Below are 21,929 nucleotides of genomic sequence, written 5' to 3'. Positions count from 1 at the left end.
CTACATAGAGAGACTGGGCTACATAGAGAGACTGGGCTACATAGAGAGACTGGGCTATATAGAGAGACTGGGCTACATAGAGAGACTGGGCTATATAGAGAGACTGGGCTATATAGAGAGACTGGGCTACATAGAGAGACTGGGCTACATAGAGAGACTGGGCTATATAGAGAGACTGGGCTACATAGAGAGACTGGGCTATATAGAGAGACTGGGCTACATAGAGAGACTGGGCTACATAGAGAGACTGGGCTACATAGAGAGACTGGGCTGGGCAGTTTCTCAAACAGGTGATGATTAGTTTATTTGGTGCCAGACTGACAGGGGAGGAGTGATTGACCCAGTGTGATTGTACACACCTACCTGGCACTCTTTGAACTATTAGAGTGCTTTGTTAATCATGGGAATAGGAGTTTGAGTCAGATTACACTTCACCCCTTCAGATCCTTCCAAATCTACCAATGATTAAAACTGAGATATTCACCCACATGTATAACTCTGGTGTCAGAGCCTCATTCAACTCAGAGTCAAGGAAAACTGAAATTCATGATTTATGCCAAAAATATGCAAATGTGCATATGGTATGAATAAATGAAAAAGTTATAGACCTATGATACCATGATATTTACCCCCTTACTTGGTGAAAGTTAACAACTTGTTTTTTTAAATCAATTTCCACTGATCCATTGTTTGTCATTCTCTGAAATGATGCTGTGTTGGAATTACAGAGGTTGTCATGACCTAGCATCCTCTCCTATCGTGCTCATGGATAATGGCTAATGCACTTGAATGCTGTTTGGAAGAATTTCTGCGCGCGGAGTGGGACGGGCAAAGGAGAATACTTTGGCCCCGTTCCGTTCTCCACTTTTAATGAGCGCTCCCACACAACTCAGATCACGCAGACCTAACTGTGAAGGTGGACCCGCTCCTTGCCCATTCACACGAGTACCACACACATGCTTGAAGATTTGGATTCTACTTCAATTAACCTGGCCAATTTTTTGAAAACTGAGGAAGAAAAACCTGACAGCTAATAGGAATATTTTCACACGTTTCAGGTAGGTTTACCTTTTAGTGATGGCTGATACTTCTATTTGAATTGTGATGCTTTGACTTCAAATACTCTCTACAAATTTGAACATTTTCGTTTTAGGTCGTTACTTGTCATGTTGCTTGTCTGTAAGTGGTCGAATGCCCTTTCTTATGACCCAGTGCAGAATTTAATTTGATATTATTAAATACATTTCACACTTTTCTCAAGAATTTGCTGGTGGGTTGAATATTCAACCGAAAACGTTTTTTTTATGAGTTATTTAGATTTATTGTGGTAGTGGTAGATTTATATTACCGAGCAGCAGCACGAGTAACTAGTACGGACTTGAACCAGTAGCCCACAGCTATCTGCACTCCGCTCCAATGAAAGTCATTTACGGGGTTTTTCCAGAGAAGCGCAACCCTCCCCCTTCACAATTCAGATTTTAGCAGAACCACGGAGAGGCAAGCGTGGGGTACTTTGCTTTTGAGGCTGACCTCCTCTTAATGTCAAATTTCTATACACACTGAATGATTGATTATCTTTTCCCAAATATGTTCTCTGATTGTCTACCGATGCCATACACTATGTTGATGGCCAATATTGTCCCATTTTGGATTCTGGTCTTAAATTTTCATGTTTGCAGAACACATATGACTTTAATCAAGTTTGTCCAGCAGCAGAATGCCTGGTCTGACTTGCATTGAAGACAGTGCCAAGAATTAAAGTAATCCAGTCTGTGCTTCACTCAATAAACAAACAGTTGCCTCTTAACAGAACTCAGATGTGAGATGCAGAAGACTCATCTGTGCCAAGAAGTGACCTTGTAGAGACATGTTGGCTTTTGTTGTGTCTCAGATCCCTCCTATGCCCACACTGTTCTTTGGTGTCCTCTATCCTAGGCTACAGTAGTTGGCACTTACTGTACAGTATATCCAACAATATACAATTCAGGAACCTCAATTCACAGGGAAAATAATGTTTTTCTTTGTGACTTTTTCCCAGTTCTACCCATACACTTAGATTACAAGTCTGACATAATGTGGATGTTGTAACTAAACACACTACATGTGCAGTGTTTAGGTGCATTATGACAGCATACTGTATTTCTATGATAGTACATTATTGTTTACATTACATTGTTGCTCTATGCTACCAAAACTCCCCACTGGGTATGTCATATCATATCAATGATCTCTTTCAAAGAGGACACACCATTTCAGGCAGATCATGACTGCCTCAGAAGAAGTCTGTTTGTGTTATTGTGAATTTATAACTTAAAGATATGTTTGCCCACTGTCTGGGATGCAAACAGTTGCACTGGGATTAGGGCCCATGCAGGATGAAGTAATGAGGATTGGTTGGACAATTTAGCAGGTTGTAAAATGTGGAGCAACATCTGATTGCCCAAAGCTGATGTACTTCAGCAGTAAATTAGCTTATACAATGTACTAATTCTGACCTACATTTTAATCGGAAATCTAATTTGGTAATCGGAAAGGTGGTGCTACAGGTTGGGCTTTTGTTTAAAAATCTTTGACTCCTGTGAAAGTAAACAGTTTGTCTTTTCTGTGCATTGTTATTGCCCATGTTGAGTTTGGAGAGGACAGGTTCACCCTTAGTTCATACAGTACCAGCATAATAATCTGAGGTACTACAGGCGAGTCAGGTGTGTGTTACCTGCTCATGCTATGTGATTCTCTTGTGTGCTGGGCTATGAAACATGCCCAGACAGCCAATGTATGTCCTGTTTTTATCCTCACTGTACTTTATCTTATCACCCTTAGTACAGTGGCGCCCACAGAAACAATGCTTTGTCCTACTTACAGTACCTGGGGAGTTGAACCGATCAGGTTTCTGCTGGTTATATTTTGTGTTTTAAATAAGTGAGAGAAAACCCACAGGTAGGAATTTGTTGTCTTACATTACAACATTTCAGACAACAGCAGACCAACACAAATGGTTTTGAGCAAAGGTACTTTGCCTCTGCTATCTTGGTATTGTTGTGTTCTTACATGTAATCTGTTAATGTGAGGTTATAGTGAGAATGCTGCTCTAAGGAATGTAATGCAGTTGAATGGCTCTAACCATGTGACCTGTCTGAGCTTTTAGGTATTGTATTAAGAATGTGGGGCAGCTGAAAGAAGTAACGCCCTCCATGTGCCAATCCAATCATGGAACTCCTATGGCAAGGAAACACTTATGCAGGGTTGTTGATGGAAGAGTTAACCTTGGTAACTTCCCTGCAGGCTTTCTGTACTAGATGCATAGCACCAGGCTTTGAAGCCCTACCACCATGAATAGTTCTGCTGCTCCCTTGGTAGGTTATGGGCCAGCTCTCAGAGCTTTACTCTGAGATTTGATTCTGCCTCTGCAAGTCCCCTCAGCATACATGCATCTGAGGTAAACTCCCAGGGCTCATGAAAGGATATCATTTGCACTGCATTTCATACCTGGAAAAAGTGCTGTCACTCTGGGGTTTGAAATCAAAAGGGAGCAGGATTTAGGTCTACAGTAGAATTTTCTGTAGATGTCTTGACAGGTGTTTGGCCAGTAAGTGCTGTACTTAGAGCACACTGACTCAGTTCTCCTATGGAGCAGGTCTCTTTTACAGATGCATATCTGTCTCAGCTTGTCCTCAGCCCCCTCCCTCTTAGTAAGACAGATCTCAGCACTGTGGATCTGTCTGCCTGTCAAAACACAATACTGGAAAAAGTAATGTAGAGTCTCAGAGTGTAAAGCACGCAATGGATAAAGACCTTTATATCCCATTAATGTATATCACTTATTTTGCTGTATTGTGTATTATAATATACATATACTGTTTTGTCATCTTACAGTGGTTACAGATACAGTTATTGATAACCTTGCACTAGAGGCCATACCCTTTTCTGCCCTATCAGCAATTCAGGATTTGGGCTAATAGTATTCAGTATAACATATGTATAACTACATACAAACAACACAGAACTGAACAACACTGAACATGTTTTATTCTGACCCTGTTTGGGGTCACAGTATGACACAGTTAACCTGCCAACATGTGCCCGTGGTGAGAGACAAGGTGCCGCCCTTGTAGAAGGGAGGTTCAGCATTCCATTGATAACAGGGAGGCCTAAATTGTTGGCTTCAGTCATCACATCCCCAGTGAAGAGTTCTGCCCCACTGCCCTCGTGGAGGGCAGGACCTGAGGAGTTGGCATCCTCATGTCCAATCTAATTTATAACAGTCTGCTCTACAGACATAAATCTGTATTGTGACAGAAAAATCAAGTCATCTCCAATACCACCTGAACTATTATTACTACAAAAGAATAGCAATGTCTGGTATGCAATATTGGAGACAAAATCATGTTCTTGTTGACACAGGTTTTGACATAGTTCGTGTTTTCTTTGAACATTCCCTTTCAGTCAGAATCATAGGGATAAATTTTTTTGTGTGTACAGTAAACAGTAATAAATAATATGATCAGTGTGTTGTGATCATGACTGACCTTGATGTTGTTTTTCTTCTTGATAATATTGTCAATCGGTGGAATAGCCTATAATATACTGTAAACTCCCTTACAATTGTGTTTCTCATGGATGTACACTTTTATGGTGTTCCTAATTTGATGTATTTGAGTGACCTGATTGTTATGACATCCTTAAGCGCCTGAATCTGTACTGTAGATGTTAAAGGAGACACACATGATCTGTTGTGCTTATTGGCAGTAAACCAACAGTAAACCAACAGTACACCAACCTGATCGTTATCTGACTTGGCTGACCTCAGGTATATTCTATAACCTCTGACCTGCCATACCGGCATGGGAAGTAGCTGGGTGCTGTTGAAGATAACAGGACGATCTCTATTTCAGGGGGTCCTGAGTCTCTAGGAGGACATCTGACTGATCTGCAAAACCAGCACACTCCCCACCATGCTCAGAGCACCAATCACTGCTGTCTGTCTTGGTAGAGATTACATCACACACAGACACACACACATACACACATACACACACACACACACACACACACACACACACACACACACACACACACACACACACACACATACACACACACACTTAACAATTACAATTATGTTACTGTTTGTGCTGTTGTTTGAACCTGTCTCCATACTGTTTTTAGCTTTTCTACTATGTTATAGTAGTGGAGCCAAGCCAAATGGATCAAAGAACAAGAAGCCTAAGCAAGGTAGTCATACTGCCTACTGACTACTAAATAGGTTGCAGTATAAACGTTCAGTCACAGCTATCATCTAGTCTTATCATTATTTTACATATTAGTCTCTGTTTTGAACCTTTCCACTGATTCCCCATATTTCAGTTGTTCCTGCTATAGAGTGTGATGTCCGGGCAGGAAAGATCAATCTCCCAGAGTTCATTGCCAAATGCCCAGCCCACTGTAAGGAGACCAAGCAGCAAGTGTATGGGACTGGGGTCTTCGCCTCCATCTCCAGTATCTGTAATGCAGCCATCCACGGGTGAGTATAGGTACATTACCTTTTAGCCTAATGCCATTCTAGGGGGCCCGGATGTGTATTGGGTATCTTTGGTTAGTACCTTTTTCTGATCCTGGATGTAGCACTGGTTATACCTTGAACAGAAAAAAAAGCAAAGCTTTTCTAGTAAGTCACTGTGGTTAAACAAAAGCTACAAATCATGTGCCCCTCAGAGACTGGGACCATACAGTACACCTTAGTTGCAGTTTGACCATATTTAGCTTTTTAGTGTTACTGGGGCCTGATGGGGGTTTTGTATCCACAGTGGGATCATCACTAACTCTGGAGGGAAGGTGATTGTGAGGAAGATGGCAGGACAGAATGTCTATAAGGGCAGCTTCTCCAACGGTGTCCGCTCTCTGTCCCTCCCCAAGTGGAGAGAGTCCTTTGTTGTCTCAGGTACTGAGGTCAGGTCTTAAACCACAGCAGAGCTTCAACCTCATGCACAGACACGACAGCAGACCCTCAATATTGTTTGAGAATTTTACAGTACATTGTTGGTTCTAATGTGTTTTAGTTGGTAAGCCAAAGAAAGGAGTGATCTACCCATCCACCCTGGACTACGCCCCCTCACGTCCAACCACTGTGAAAACTGGTGAGAGATAGCTTTTGCGGGAGTTAGGAGGATTCTCTTTAATTTTTTTCCATTAAACCTTTATTTAGTTTTATGAGGTTAGTCAGAATCATTTAACAAGCCTCTCAGCTGGTTTATTTTTAATGTTTTGGCTTTCAAGATAATCAAGAATAGGTACAGATGCTAGGCTGTCATGTTGTCACCACAGCCCAAGGCTCGCCGTTAGAAAGTTTAATCAAGACAAACACCATGACTTGATCAGATGCAGTCTACAGATTACACAATCTGGTATGGCAGCCACAGTCTGAACTCGACTAAGTATGAGTGAAACGTCAGACCACTGCAGTTTAAGAATGTCAAGAATGCATTACAACACTGGAGTTACTGTAGAAGCCTTTCCTCCTCGTCCATCATTAATTTCATCCATCTCTCTTCTCCTGCAGGTCAGAAAGAGGCCAAAGCCCCTGTGGTCTCGACTGTCTTACCAATGACAGCAGCTCCAGAGCTCACCACAACAACCACACCAGAGCTCACCACTACCACCACACCCCCACCCACTACCATGACTACCACAACAATGCCACCCACCTCTACCACAACCAAGGCCCGCGCAGCAGTCCACAAAGTCAGGGATGCAGGTGAGTCCCACCCACATGGACACACACGCACATGTGGGAACTCACACATGCGGACAATCACGCACGCACGCAAGCACACACACACACACACACACACACGCACACACACACGCAGGCACACACACACACACACAGACACACACACACACACACACACACACACACACACAAACACACACACAGACCTCTCTCTCTCTCTCTCTCTCTCTCTCGCTCTCTCTCTCTATCTCTCTCTTTCTCTCTCACTCTTGACATACAGTATTTCAGTAGTGGATCCCTCTATGTACTGTATGTTACGTAGAGGATTGTGTATTTACTTGGATGAACAGAAGCATGAATAATTGCATCCTCCTCTGCATCAACCTTTTAGTTACTGTAAGAATAGATCCAGTAATACCAATCCAAACAACAGATCCACTTTGGATGGTATGTCAGTTAAGGTCCAAAGAATTGACCTTTACAGTGAATCATAACCTGTTCAAATGTTCATTTGTACAAGAAATTACCTGGTGAAGATGAGTGATTTCCAAATTATACTTGCATTGGATCAATGTCAGCAATGAAATGAGCGCTCTACTCATCTCATGCTCAACTGATTCAATGTGGTGTGAAATTTGATCACATTACTTCTTACCACTCTAGTCAAATGGAAACATTGTCAGGTAATGATTAAGGCTATTTGCCTCAGTACTCCTACCACATGGGCCAGGTACAGTACAGAATGTGGAAGGATAACACCCAAGGGTGTGTGAGGTAGGCTCTGTGTCTGCCCCTCTCTCTGGGTGATCCCATATCTGTCTCTCTGATCCAGGCAGCAGTCACCCGTACTTTGCTTCCGTGGCAGCGGCCGCCAGTTCAAGTAAGTGCAGCCAGGTCTAGCAGTTTGGTCCCGGGCCTGGTTGGTGGCATGAGATGGTGAACGGTTGCTTTTCACTGTCGGGTTCTGTAGTGTGGGTTTGTGGGTACTCTCAAGTGTCTTGGTCTCGTCACTCTAATCCTATATGGTAATCCATATCTTGGTGTATTTGTTTCCATCAGGATTAAAAGCATTCTGAATGCTTTATAAAATCTCATAAGTTGAATTGATACATTGATCAGTCCTAGCAATAATTCATTTAGGTCACTTGCATGAATCCTGTTTTTGTCACACACCAAACATTCTTTACAGTAGTCCATTTATGCAATTGTAAAACTAATCATCACTGACTCTTGGCTCTTAGATAATAGTAAAATAAGATTTTTCCTCAACTATTCTCCATTATAATGCAAGTCTGGTTGAATTGTTGATAGTGTTTTCAAAGGTCAAGTTTGTCACTAAATCTATGACATAACTTGCACAAATTGTTTTAAACAAAACATGTAGAATGGCAGTTTCCAATCTAATACTACCACTATCCCTCTGGCCAGTTGCTTAATTGATCCTTCCAATATTCTGTTAAAAATAAGCAACAGTGTATGTTTCTGTAAAATCATCATAAACTACATTGTGTCAATCTCAACATTGGCTATAGGGCAGTCACAGAATGGTCAAGGAAAGGGTCCAGTCCAAGGTATGTTCAACCTTTCATTTGTTGAAAAGCATTAGCCATAGAACATCCTGTCTAGAGACACTAACCCAAGTCTAACTATAAACCGTTAAATTTCTTCAAAGCATTCAGAGGCAGTTCCTATCCAAGTAGATTTTCACCACGCACCAACACAGGTAATCCACGCTTTGATCATCCTGATGTGTTATTTGTCCTTCCCTACCTCGTCTACCCTCAGCACTCTGCCAGTTAGGAATGTCTCACACAAACAGCTGGAGTTTTGTCCATTATATTCTCTTTTTTTTGTTCCTCTCTTCCTTATTTGGATGAAATATCCAGACTCTGCATGACACCACTGCTCTTTATGTACACAGCTGCCTGCTAAGAGTGTTTACCGGACCGCTAGCGCAGGGTGTCCCAGAATGTTGTCCTCAAACTAGGCCAGACTTTTGGCCCATTCACCCTCCTGTGTCTGTTCTCGTAACTAACAACACCCACACCTACCTGTGAACTTCTAATGACTTCTGAAACATTGACCTATACAACACATCCTATCACTCTGCCAAACATGTGGATATTTAAATATGGCAGGGAAACACATTAATGGATGGTGGCAATTAGGATTATGTTACAATGTGTGATAGTAGCTAGCTGGGTCCGATTTTTGTATGGAATATAGTGTGGGATAATTCTAGTTGTTGTCCTTTGTTGAGTAGTAGAGAGTTAGTAAAAAATCTCAAGAGGCACACCAGTGAATATGAGTGCACTCACTCTGATAGTTTTGTAAGAAATACTGTCTTGAATATTGTTTCAGATGCTTTAGTTTTACATGAATAATCTAGTTGCATAGCTAGTTCTGTTTGTTTCTATGTATGTGATTTAAATAACACTATTTTTGCCTGAACTTGGTTGGCATATTAACAAATGTAGCATCTATTTGTTTGTATGACATACAAACTAACTCTAGCTGCTAACTCTGCTGTATGATCAGGTTGAGCTGCTGTGTTGTCCCTTACATTTCTTTTGCGTTGTTGGTCACAGGTCTTCGCAGGCCAGAGACAGGGTCTTCCATCAGGAGATTGCCAGCCTCTCCCTCCGGGTCAGGTCAGCTTCACTCCCACCCTAGCCTTGTCACACACCATATCCACTGATACACAAAGACATGCTGGTGATTGTCAGGGAAACTGGGTCATGGGTAGCAGGCAGCAGAGGGGACAGATTACTCTGGGTATCAGCCAGTGGGAATAGGGTTATGGAGGGCCCTGACTTCTGTAAGTCTGACCCTCACGTCTCCACCCATAAGCCCCAGTGATCTTTACCCCAGGGCCATTACTAATCCACTCCATCATGCATCTCAGCTAACATAGCATTCCTTTCAAGATCACGGCTGTGAAGTGCTGTAGTCTACCATCAGTCTACCACTACCTCCTAATGTGTTTATTCTGAAAGATAAAATAACAAATGAATTAAAGCCTGTAAATATACCCAGCATATGTCCTTTTCTTTTGAAATCATGCTGTGGCATCCCATCAACCCCAGTCAAAACAAAACAGCTGGGCTACATTTGTAGATGGAGCAGTAGGCCTGGACCTGAAACACTCTACTTCCCTCTCTCCTAACCCCTCTCTCTGTCTCTCCGTCTGTTTCCCATTGCTAACCAGCTGTCAACAGGGTTCAGCCGGCCCTGTCTGAAAGGAACCAGCACGTGGGCCAGTCAAACCCCAGTAAGTGTCTGCAGACCCCGGACCCTTCAACTGTACTTCAAAACATACCTACACAGTGGTGGTAAAGAGGTAGACAGATCTGATCAAACACAGAACTAACCAGGGCAATAAAACCCCAGTTTAAATGTTTTATAAAGCAGCACTAATGTTAACCCTCTGCGTGAGGCTCTGGTCTGATGGAAAGCTTCTCTTAGTATTAATGACAGAGCAAAATCAAAGGATGTACAGGTCAACAAGCAGATTTCAACAGACTTTTATGACACCAAAATTGACATGGTGGAAAATGGACAGTAGGTAAGAATCTGCTGACATCTCCCCTTTAGAGCTCAGACAGAAGTGAGTTTAACCTCAATCTCTTTGGATAAGAAATCTCAGATCTGTAATAATATTCAATGACAGATCCCATCTGTTGGTGCCTCTTCCCCTCCCTGGTAAATGCTTACAGAGGGAGAGAGGTAAAAGCAACAACATCAAGCAGCCCAGTGGTGCTCCCTGAGACTGACATACTGCATGACCCAAACCACTGTACCACTGAGGCCTGTATGATATGGGTCTTCTGTTCCTCTGTGGAGTAAAAACAAAAATCTAAAATGAGTTGATTAGATGTTCAGTATGGTCCAATTAGTAGTGTGTGACTTTTAAGAAAACTATGTGCAAAGAAAATACATTGATATTACCATTAGACAATTCATACAAGGCAGGAATAAGCAGATGGCTTTGACCTATACTAGGTGAAGATCAATATCCTTCATGACCTTTTGACCACATCATCTATTGAGCTTGAGTAGCAACAGTAGTAAAACTAAACCCTCTCTTAAGCACTTGTTTTATCATAAGCACAACACACTGTCTGCTGTGTGGGGCTAGGGCTTTGGCAGGCGCCAAGATGCTCCAGTCTCTGTGTCCTACTGTATATACTGTCCCATATTTGACACAAGCATTGTAACAATACTCCCACGCTCCATTAGCCTGGTGGCTAGGCTCTCCCAGCCTCTCCCAGTCAACAAAAACACTGCTCCCCAGCTGACACTGTATGGGAACCCAGAGCCCAGGGTGTGTGTTGTTGTAAGCCCTTGTTTCACTGGACTCTCGTCCTCTGTGAAGTAGGGGTCAATGTGAGTCTGTTGCAGCCCAGACAGACATGCTCTGTTGTTGTGGTTTGCTGGGCTGTTTTGGTTACTAGTTGAACCTGCCACAGCGCTCGCACATGTGAACAGCAGATCAACTGGTAGCTGCAGTAGGTGTTGTTTATCAGATTAATCAACTTTTGAGTTTTCCTTGATCCTAATGTGGAAGAGTTTATAGGATTTCTGCTTACATGTAACATCCACACACCCTTTTTACCAGACGGGACTCTGGTAAGGCGCAACACAAATGCATGTCTGTTCACATAGAGAGTCCACACAGGAGATTAATCGAAATAATAGCCTAGAACATAATAGCCTACACAACATATTGACAGTTCTTACAATGAAATACTTTTTTAAACCAAGAAAGTCACTTTTATATTCTGTTAAGTGGGAAAATTACAATAAATATCATTCCCACACTCAAGGCAGGGAGGAATCCACCTGCTTGACAATTGATACGCTCCTAAATATGGCGACCACTAATGGGTTTCGAGGAGAGGATGTATTTTCTGACAATTGACAAAGGGCTATAGCTTCGAGCTGCACATCACAAGACAACCTCCAACTTAGTCGCTGTACATCCTCAGGCTATCGTGTACAGAATGTGACTGATGTTTGAGTATGAGCAACATAGCATACCCCACTAATAAGGCTGCAGGTTTAGGGGAGGTCACAAGTGCATTGGTTGCAATGGTGACACTGGCTGATGCTTGTCCATGAATGCAGCTTATTAATTTTCCCTCTCGCAGCTTTTGCTAGAAGGGATTGGCAGCCCAGCTCCTTCGCACACCCCGATTGGTTCCCTGGACCTAGATGGCCAACAGGTATCAAAGACCAAGGATAAACATTCCACAATAATTAAACCAATCATAATTAAAAAATACATAAATCAATTCCTTAAACATTTAAATTATTTTCTGGTCAAATTTGTCAAAATCAAAGCATGAGTTGTAAACAACTTTTACTAGTGTATGCTGATACTTGATTTTACTATTCCCTTTCTGAAAAGCACAGAAAAGGTCACTGAGTATACTACAGTTGTTGGTTAATCCCATTTCAATATTGTTCAGTTTAAGAAGTACATTGAAAATCAATTGTTGAATTGAAAAATTGTCATGGGATGGGCAATTCTCTCTTCATGAATTAAATTTCAATTAACTTCTTACGTTGAGTGAATTAGCATTTAAATTGACCCCAACCCTGGCACATTGAAATGGAATCAAGCTCAATTCCTGTTATTATTTTGATAATCAAGTAGGATCAAATAATTATTGATAAGCCTAACAATTGGGGTCATTGTAGTTGCTGATGCCTCCGCCCTCTCTACTGTACATTCAGACATTAATCAGGCTGCTCCGGACTCAGGCTACACATGGAGTGAGGGGAACACACCTGAGACCTCAGGTAAGTCAGGAGCACACATACAGTAGACATATACTCACCAAACACTTTATTAGGAACACTATACTAATACTGGGTAGGGCCTCCCTTGAGGCTCTCAAAACAGCCTCAATTCTTTGTGGCATTGATTCCACAAGATGTTGGAAACATTCCTTTGAGATTCTGGTCCATGATGACATGATTGCATCACACAATTCCTGCAGATTTTTCAGGTGCACTTTCAAGCTGTGAATCTGCCATTCTACCACATCCCAAAGGTGATCTATTGGATTCAGATCTGGTGACTGGGAAGGCCACTGAAGAACACTGAACTCATTGTCATGTTCATGAAACCAGTTTGAGATGACTTTTGCTTTGTGACATGGTGCATTATCATGCTGGAAGTAGCCATTAGGAGATGGGTAAATTGTGGCCATGAAGGGATGCACATGGTAAGCAACAATACTCAAATAGGCTGTGGCATTCAAACGATGATTGATTGGTATTAATGGACCCAAAGTGTGCCAAAAAAACATTCCTCACACCATTACACCACCTCCACCATGAAAAGGTGTACAGGTGTTCCTAATGAAGTGTTTAGTGAGTGTATCTCTACAGCTGTGCATGCTGCCCTCTCTCAGAGGAGCACGATACTGCAGATTCATATCCACTCCACATCTGTTCATATCATAAATTCAAGCCATGCTTGTATGACTGATGTGTTCAGGTTCTGTTGTTTGTGTATGTGTTCAATTTTTACACACTGTAAGTATACACCATGCATATATCTCTCAAGATGTTTTAAAACTGTCCATGCGCCTCCCATATGAGAGCCAGACTTTGCCTTGGTCTCTGCTATGAGGGACATATGCAGTAGGCAGGTTTACTGGTTCACTATTGGGCATGATAGAGCCAAAGATATGGGAATGAGCCTGGTTACATGTCATTCTCTTCAATGGTCTGTGATTGGTGAGAAATGGTTTAGCCATGTCGTCCCTGACCTATCACAATCATGGAAATGCATCTTTGATGCCCACTTTCATTAAACTAATGGATGTTAAAACATCTTCCTCTAGCACCTGACGCTAGGCCTGATATGTCAATGAGAGATGGTATCATAGCTTTGCACCATAAGTCACCTTACAGTATCTACTGTATACAGTATACAATATAATTGATTGGAATGATGATCTAAATTATTATTGTTAATAATTTTTTTAATCAATCTTTCTTATTTTACCATTTCTCTCAGTAATTTTCTCTCAGTAAAGCTTTGCATTTAAAAAGCAAAACTCAGGTCAAGCATTTACAGTGCCTTCGGAAAGTATTCAGACCCCTTCACTTTTCCCACATTTTGTTGTGTTATAGACTCAATTTAAAATGGATTAAATTAAAAGAATTTGCCATCAATCCACACAATACCCCAGAATGACAAAGCGAAAACACGTTTTTTGAAATTTCAGTAAATGTATTAAAATTGAAATATAGAAATACCTCATGTACAAAGGTATTCAGACCCTTTGCTAAGACACTCTTAAAATTAGCCAAAGTGCAAAAATGTCATCAACAAATCACTCAATAAGTTGAATTGAGTCCATCTTAATGCAAGGATAATAGTTCATGTAATTTTTGAATGAATATCTTTGTTTTTATAGGGTCTCTGATTTGCATAGGAATCAGTTACACACTGTGTAGATTACAATGTCACTACCAACTCAGCAAATTTAATAATTTTCTCTTGATCCTGACAAACTCCCCAGTCCCTATCAGTGACAAACATACCCATAACTTGGCAGCTACCACTATTCTTCACACGAGAGATGGTGCGGAAACTGCATTGCATGTGCTGGATTTGCACCAAACTTAATTCTTTTAGTAAAACCAAATAAACACATTTCCAGCCACTTTCTTTTCTGTATCACTTGAATTCATTGTTGCAAACACAATCATGGATATGAGGTAGATTATTTTCCATTAAGGGATTCTTTTTGGCCACTTGGTTATAGACCAATTTTGTAGAGTGACTGAGATGATGTTGTCCCATCGACTGTGCTTTTTCCTCTCCACTATTCAACTTTGTAGATTTTTGTAAGTCTCCCCAGGCCTCAGGGTCGCATTCCTGAGCAGTTTTGTTCCTCTCCATTTGCTCAGTTTGTAATGACAACCTGATCCACACACTGTGTAATTGATTCCTATGCAAATCAGAGACCCTATAAAAACAACAATATTAATTCCAAAATTACATTAACTATTAACCTTGTATTAAGATAGACTCAATTCAACTTATTGAGTGATTTGTTGACGACATTTTAGCATTTTAGCTAATTTTAAGAGTGTCATAGCAAAGGGTCTGAATACATATGTACATGAGGTATTTCTGTATTTCAATTTTAATAAATTTACTAAAATTTCTAAAAGCCTGTTTTCGCTTTGTCATTCTGGGGTATTGTGTGTGGATTGTTATTTTAAATTATTTTAATTTAATCCATTTTAATTTAATCCACAACAAAGTGTGGAAAAAGTGAAGGGGTCTGAATACTTCCCGAAGGCACTGCATGTAGAATGTGCTTTTCTTCGAGTTTATTTGTTTTTAGCTTCACAGTCCTGTTACCAACAAACACGCCTCAAATCACAAATGCCAGAGAAACCTCATTCTTTATGGACCAATGACAAGACACAAAATGGCATCTACGAGGTCCTCAGCTGAAGATTATAGGGCATGGATCAATCTGTTGGTGACACTGTTGAGACATCTAAATCTAAATTGAAGAGAGATGGTTTTGAGACCAACTGACTGGACATTTTGAGCTTACCCCACAAAAATAAAACCACACACCCAACCAAATGAATGATTTGAGTAGGAGTGGGCCAGAGTATTTGCCTGGGTGTGTTTCTAAGTGTTCTAACTGTTGTAAAGAGCATGTATCAGGACCTGTGACTACTGATATTGTTATTTTCAGCACCCAGGTCCACAGATCCAGATGGCAGCCGTAAAGTGCTGCCAGAGACAACACACACTAGAGGTGGGTAACACAGCAATGGCCACAGCTCCACACCCTTATTATTATAATTTTTTACCCTGCAATCGTTCACCATTGGCAAGTATATCTGCAAACTGATTATATAGAAGAGCTCTCATGATGCAGGAAAGATCAGCAGCCTTCCTTTTCCCTAATCATAAATGTTGCTATTTTACTCAAAAGACTGCTGCTTTGCTCTGCTAATGTGACTAAATGAGAGATACAATATCTTCCTTGTTTGGTAAGAAGAAGACCTTATAATACCGCCATGATGTGTGCTGTCCCTGTTCCTAGAGAGGTATAACTTGGCTAATGCTCCGCTTATATAATGTACACACAGTGGAACCAGTGGATGCCTGGAAGCCAGAAGTAAACCCTTTTGATTCAGGTGAGTTAGCTTGCACTGTCGCATGCTTCTTTCCTGCTTCATACAACTGCCTTGCTTTACTGATAAAGTCTCTATCCAAAGTATTTGATATATTTGAATATAAGCTATAACTTCTTATAACATTAACTCTGTTGTTCTGTTAAAGTCGTTTTTGTTTCCTGTTATTGTACATTTTCAGTCACTGCACTATAAGAACCACTGCACACATTCCTATTGGAATCCACCTTGAGCTGACTCCCCCTTGGAGAGAAATCACAGGGCTACTCCCCAGGGAGGTTACTCAGGGAGACAGCCTCTCTGTCCCTGGTCCTGGGAAGCATCTGGGTTGCCACTTTACTGCTCAGCCTATAATCTGGACTGAAATTCAAATGGCATGGGTGTCTCAGGAGTGGATCTTTTGTCAACAATTACTCAAGCCAGGAATACCCATTTGCCAAAGTAAACTTAGGGTTTGAGAATTCAAATGTTGAGTGCTCTGTTATCATCTGTCTTGCCAGGCTTCAGCATGCGAGAACGAGACTCCATACCTCGAGCACCAGAGCCTGTGTCCCAGGGAGACCCAAGTATGTTCCTTATCCATGTTTCCTCTTTAAGACATGAACCCGGGCTTGGCTTTGTGTTTGTAATCCTTGTGATATGGCCTGTGTCTGCAGACTGTAAAGTGGACATTGCCTTCCTGATGGATGGAAGCTGGAGCATTGGGAAACGTCGCTTTAAGATCCAGAAGGACTTCCTGGCTGAGGTGACCCAGGTCATCAATGTGGGCGTGGCTGGCCCCATGATGGGCATCATCCAATATGGGTAACCTCTCTAATCCGTATAGCCATGATCCTGTTCCTCAATAACAGAGGAGAAAAGGGGAATAAAGAGATTCATGATGTGTGTTTTATGTGTTTTTTAAAGTGATGATCCAGTGACAGAGTTCAGTCTGAAGGCCCACTCTACCTCCAGAGATGTAAAGCCTGCCATAGACAAGATTATCCAGAAGGGAGGTCTGTCCAACGTGGGTGAGTGACCTATTCTACAGGACTGCCATAGATACTTAAAAACGAAAGAGAAAGGGGCACAATTATCACATGGTTCACAAGATTTTTACCCTATTTTCACATAGGAGGCTAGCATTAAATCTAAATTTGCCTTTGCCACTGTTAGCTAAATTACAGTCCTGCTACAGTGAGCAGTGTTTTTCTCCTACCCTGACCAAAGGCATTTGGTTTTACCATACCAGAGGGTCAGTCTTCTGGCATAAGTGTTGGTTTTCTGCTTTGGTTGGTGCGTCAGTACTTAACTTTAATTCAATACCACATGTGTCTATGTGATTTTCTAAATGTTGTAACCCAATGCAAATAGTGCTCTGTGTATGTTTACAGAGTGGAACTCCCATCCTATCAACCAACAATGCCAGTCTTTGCCTCCACACTCATTAAGAACAGATCTTCTTGGATTCTTACAGATATTTTTGCACAGACCACCAATCTTGTTGTGACAATGATATACAGTAGTTGGTCTCCAAAAGGATGTGTACATAAATCTTTTAATACTCTGAGTGAAGCCCCTGATAGGGAACTGACAAAGTATGTATACTAGAGCATTGTTACTGGAGGGTGGTTTAGGAAAGATGTTTGTAACAGTATAACTGTATAGTAATTACTTCTCTGCTCATAGGAAAGGCCCTCTCCTACATCAACAAGCACTACTTCAGTGACGCCAATGGCAACCGAGGAAGTGCACCCAATGTTGCCGTGGTCCTAGTAGATGGCTGGCCCACAGACAAGGTGGAGGAGGCATCTCGACTGGCCAGAGAGTCTGGCATCAACATCTTCTTTGTGACCATTGAAGGGCCAGATGACAATGAGAAGCAGAATGTGGTAGAGCCCAACTTTGTGGACAAGGTAGAGGATGGTCACAGAGTCGCCCCCTGGTTTTACAGTACACTCATCAGTGTCAAGGCACTGTTAGTCCTCATGCATGACATTATTGTCCTAAAGCTTGAGTGTTTTGTTTGTGTGTGCCTATCCATGAGTGAGCTATATCCTTGAGAATAACATCAATTCTCTTTGACTTAAATCAAATTACATTCTACAAGACACAGTTTATAAACTATAGTTATTAGATGTAATTCACAATTCATCCCATCTCCTAGGCTGTGTGTCGGACAAATGGCTTCTTCTCCCTGCCTGTGTCGAGCTGGTTTGGCCTGCGGAAGGCTGTTCAGCCGCTGGTAAAGCGTGTGTGTGATACAGACCGCCTGGTGTGCAGTAAGACGTGCCTCAATGCCGCCGACATTGCCTTTGTCATCGACGGCTCCAGCAGTGTAGGCACAGGGAACTTCCGCACTGTGCTGCAGTTTGTTGCCAATGTCACCCGAGAGTTTGAGATCTCTGATACTGACACCCGTGTAGGGGCTGTGCAGTATACGTATGAGCAGAGGCTGGAGTTTGCCTTTGGGCAGCACAATAACAAGGCCGACCTACTCAACGCCATCAAACGCATCAACTACTGGAGCGGTGGGACCAGCACAGGTGCTGCCATCACATATGCAGCCGAGCAGCTATTCAGCAAGTCAAAGCCCAACAAGCGCAAGATCATGATTGTCATCACAGATGGGCGCTCCTATGATGATGTCAGGGCGCCTGCACTGGCTGTCCACCACCAAGGTAAGGGGCCTGGTGATTGGCCAGTGAAGTTAAGACCTTTCAGCCACACTCTGTCCTGGGCATATTGACACAACAGCAGTCCAACTTCTTTATCAGGTCTGTGTTAGCCTGTGGTCTGGTGCTATGTGATGTGAGTGTGTGTTTGTACATGATTTACAGTGACAAATACTAGGCTAATCTGTAATTGGTTGTCTCTCTTGTGGCCTAGGTGTTATTGCCTACTCCATTGGCATTGCCTGGGCGGCGCAGGATGAGCTGGAGTACATTGCCACTGACCCTGACAAGGAGCACTCCTTCTTCGTAGACGAGTTTGACAGCCTGTACAAATTTGTACCCAAGATCATCCACAACATCTGCCAAGAGTTCAACTCCCAGCCCCGGAACTGAGCAGGGCTGGAGCTCCATGAACATGGGGTTTAGAGGACTGGAGAAGTGGAGGGGGTTAGAGTAGGTCATCAGGGGTGTATTCAGAATGAATGCTCCTAAAAGTAAACAGTGTTTAATTTAATTTGATCTCTCTGTTCAATAGAAAATTGTCATTACACATTGTGAACACACCCCTGGCCCTGTACTGTCACAATGTACTTGGGAGACAGGGCAGTGTCTTTACAGAACTGAAGTCAGCAAATAGAAAATGTACCCTTTCTGTTGTACAGTTGCTGGTGCTTGATTGGCAATAGTTCACATGTGTTTGAACAGGGAGGGCTTTAGAATATAACAGATTGTGGGTATAGATAGCCAATGGGTCACAGTTTGCTCATGAGAGAGTTCATAATGACCTCTCATTGACCCAGTACAAAAGGTGCTTTAATGCTAATTTATCCATGGTATGATGCTCTCAATTTGACTGTTCGTATCATATAGTAGTAACAGTGGGGAGAAAAGGGTATTTTGTGTTCTTGGTCTTAATCATGTAACATGATTGATAAAAGTAAAATTACCTTATTGGGACATGGTGCTCACAGAGAAATATAAAGTTTTAGCATGCCTAGCACTTCCTCTTCTGTCTTAACATACTTCATAATAGTCCAAAGGCCACCCTGTCCTATTGTGTTGCCTCTATGGCTAGAACTAGGCAGCGGTCAGTCTTGGGCTCATTATTTACATACATGTATGTACATTCACAATATGTGGACCAAAACTTCAGAAAGTTGCACGTTTAATAGATATTAATTAGAATTTTCTTTAACTGTTCAACTGACAAAATTCTCCTTATGAACGTTCTACTGATATCATCAGTAGCAGTAGGCTTGTTTAGGTGCAATATAGAACGTTGCTAAGGAAAATTGTTAGTTTACCAATTTAAATTGTTTTTTACATTAAACAATTAATATCTATTAAAATGTTCAACCTTGAGAGGTTTATAAAGACATATTGTGAATGTACATTTATGTAAATAATGAGCCCAAGAATGGCCACTGCTTACTGTAGATCGAAGCCATAATAGTGCCTTTTCTAACGCCTTTATGAGCAGTTGGCATTCAGACTATAACAGAACGGTGCTTTTTATGCTGAGTTTCAAGTTTCAAGTTTATTTAGTTTTAAAGTGCATTATCACCAGGGTCTCAACACACTATACATCATATAAAAACAAAACACATTAACAAAATACATTAACAAAACACATAAATAAAAACGTGTACATGGGGTACACAGAAACATCGACATGGGGAATGGCAATAGGGAGTGGGAGTTGCTAAGGACAACTGTATGCAGATTTAAAAAGGTGGGTTTTGAGATTAGATTTAAAAGAGGTAACAGTCTCTGACCCCCTAACAAGGGCAGGCAGGCTATTCCACAGAAGTGGTGCTCGATAAGAAAAGGCCCTGCCTCCAGCTGTTTTTTTTTCGATGCAGGGGACGACAAGCAATCCAGCATCTTTAGATCTGAGGTTGCGAGTGGGTTGGGAAGAGATTTGAGTAAAACTGAGTAATTTTTGAGTAAAAATGTCTCTATTAAGAGGTAATTTTCTACAAAGAAGACAGATATCATAGGCTATATCATCTGAATTTGACCATTTACAGTTTGGTCTTACACAGAGGAGACATCTCATCTTCATTTGTCACGGTGTTGTCACTCATTCATGGTCTTTGTTGTTGGTACCTTGCTATTCTGGTCAGAGGTTGATGAATATATTCATGCACAATTAACTATGCATGCTAACTGATTTCTGTGTAAGGGTAAGCCATATAACACTTTTATCCAGAAAATTAAACATCTCTCTATATGTCAAATTACAAATGTATTGTAGTTAAAACTGATGAGCTTCAGCAAGGGGTTGCAGACCAGTTATAATTGCATAATATTTAACTTATACAATAGAATATATTCCTTAATAGTGTCCATCACAAATGAAACCAATTGTCCTCCCTCTATTTTTCCGTGGTTTCTTGTTCACATGGCAGATATTTCCTGGTTTTGTTCAGAGTATTTATAATATTCTCCCTGTTATTTTTGTTCTGTTTGTACATATTAAAAGCCTTTTGCTTGTAATTTTCAAAATACATTGATCAATATTTGAATGCGATTTTTAATAAAAACTATCAAAATCCTCAGCATTGAATGTGTTGTGATGTCTTTGGAGATTAGACATTAATGAATGTTAATTGAGTCAGTCAGCAATATTTGATGCAAATAACTTTATTTTGACCGTGAATACCCTGCTGTATCATTCCTCCTATCATTCCTCAAAAACAAATAACATTCAGAGCCACAATTCCACTACACAAAGAGTGGAGGCATCCTATCATCTTTAGCCTCCTCTTGATCAATATTTGATTTGGAATTGTGCATGAAGATAACAACACAGACACTTACAGGCCTACTGTGCCACTATTTGGATACCACAACGGTCAGGACTGCAGAGTCATTTCCGATCTTCCGCCGTAGATTGAAAACCCATCTCTTCAAGCTACATCTTAACAGTCCCTCCTAAAGAACTACCCCCCCTATACTAACCCTAACCCCGAGACCTCTTCTCCCCTGTATATATAATATATATATATATATATATATATTAAAAAAAAAAAACGAGCCTACTGGCATTACAACTGCCAATGGCCCCTGGTGTGAGCGTTGATTATTTTGTCTTATGATGACTGTTGGATAGATGATTCGCTTACTTAAACAAATGTATTTGTTGTACGTCGCTTTGGATAAAGGTGTCCGCTAAATGCCATAAATGTAAATGTAAATGGATAGATAATTTTGGCTCTATACTCCAACAATATGGATTTGAGATGAAATTGTGAATATGTTGCGAAATTAATGTCATCCTTTATTTGTGGATATTTTCATACGCATCTATTCGACCATTTGGAAGTAGTCCCCCATTTGAAGAATTCACCTTAAGT

The 21,929-nt window shown here is 41.3% G+C and overlaps 1 protein-coding gene across 5 annotated transcripts; it reads left to right on the top strand.

Annotated features, from left to right (window-relative positions):
* Positions 1–890: 890 nt before the first annotated feature.
* vit (vitrin) lies at positions 891–21,127 on the top strand. Of its 5 annotated transcripts, XM_083695981.1 has the most exons (22): positions 891–1,058; positions 4,893–4,986; positions 5,167–5,232; positions 5,365–5,521; positions 5,805–5,938; positions 6,057–6,134; positions 6,557–6,751; positions 7,563–7,610; positions 8,263–8,301; positions 8,403–8,453; positions 9,319–9,381; positions 9,939–10,001; positions 11,881–11,955; positions 12,470–12,535; positions 15,472–15,534; positions 15,872–15,919; positions 16,417–16,482; positions 16,573–16,720; positions 16,823–16,926; positions 17,585–17,811; positions 18,063–18,576; positions 18,785–21,127. In XM_083695981.1, exons 2-22 carry the CDS (start codon positions 4,953–4,955, stop codon positions 18,961–18,963), a joined length of 2,418 nt encoding a protein of 805 aa, XP_083552107.1. In that variant the 5' UTR covers positions 891–1,058; positions 4,893–4,952; the 3' UTR covers positions 18,964–21,127. The 5 variants fall into 5 exon arrangements, with proteins under 5 accessions (XP_083552107.1, XP_083552106.1, XP_083552108.1 ...); XM_083695980.1 differs by lacking the exons at positions 891–1,058; positions 4,893–4,986 and having other exon boundaries at positions 5,091–5,232; XM_083695982.1 differs by lacking the exons at positions 891–1,058; positions 4,893–4,986; positions 15,872–15,919 and having other exon boundaries at positions 5,091–5,232.
* The last annotated feature ends 802 nt before the right edge of the window (positions 21,128–21,929 follow it).

This window comes from Argentina silus (genome assembly GCF_951799395.1).
Source record: "Argentina silus genome assembly, chromosome: X".
NCBI lineage: Eukaryota > Metazoa > Chordata > Actinopteri > Argentiniformes > Argentinidae > Argentina > Argentina silus.
Note: the sequence above shows the minus strand (reverse complement) of the source record. Positions and strands in the feature narration are given on the sequence as shown.

Coding starts and splice junctions, on each gene's coding strand:
- vit (XM_083695980.1), top strand. CDS start 5,118: ATGTTACTGTTTGTGCTGTTGTTTGAACCTGTCTCCATACTGTTTTTA. Junction 8,302..8,402: donor AGGAAAGGGTCCAGTCCAAG/GTATGTTCAACC, acceptor ATTTCTTCAAAG/CATTCAGAGGCAGTTCCTAT. Junction 15,920..16,416: donor AGTAAACCCTTTTGATTCAG/GTGAGTTAGCTT, acceptor CTGTCTTGCCAG/GCTTCAGCATGCGAGAACGA.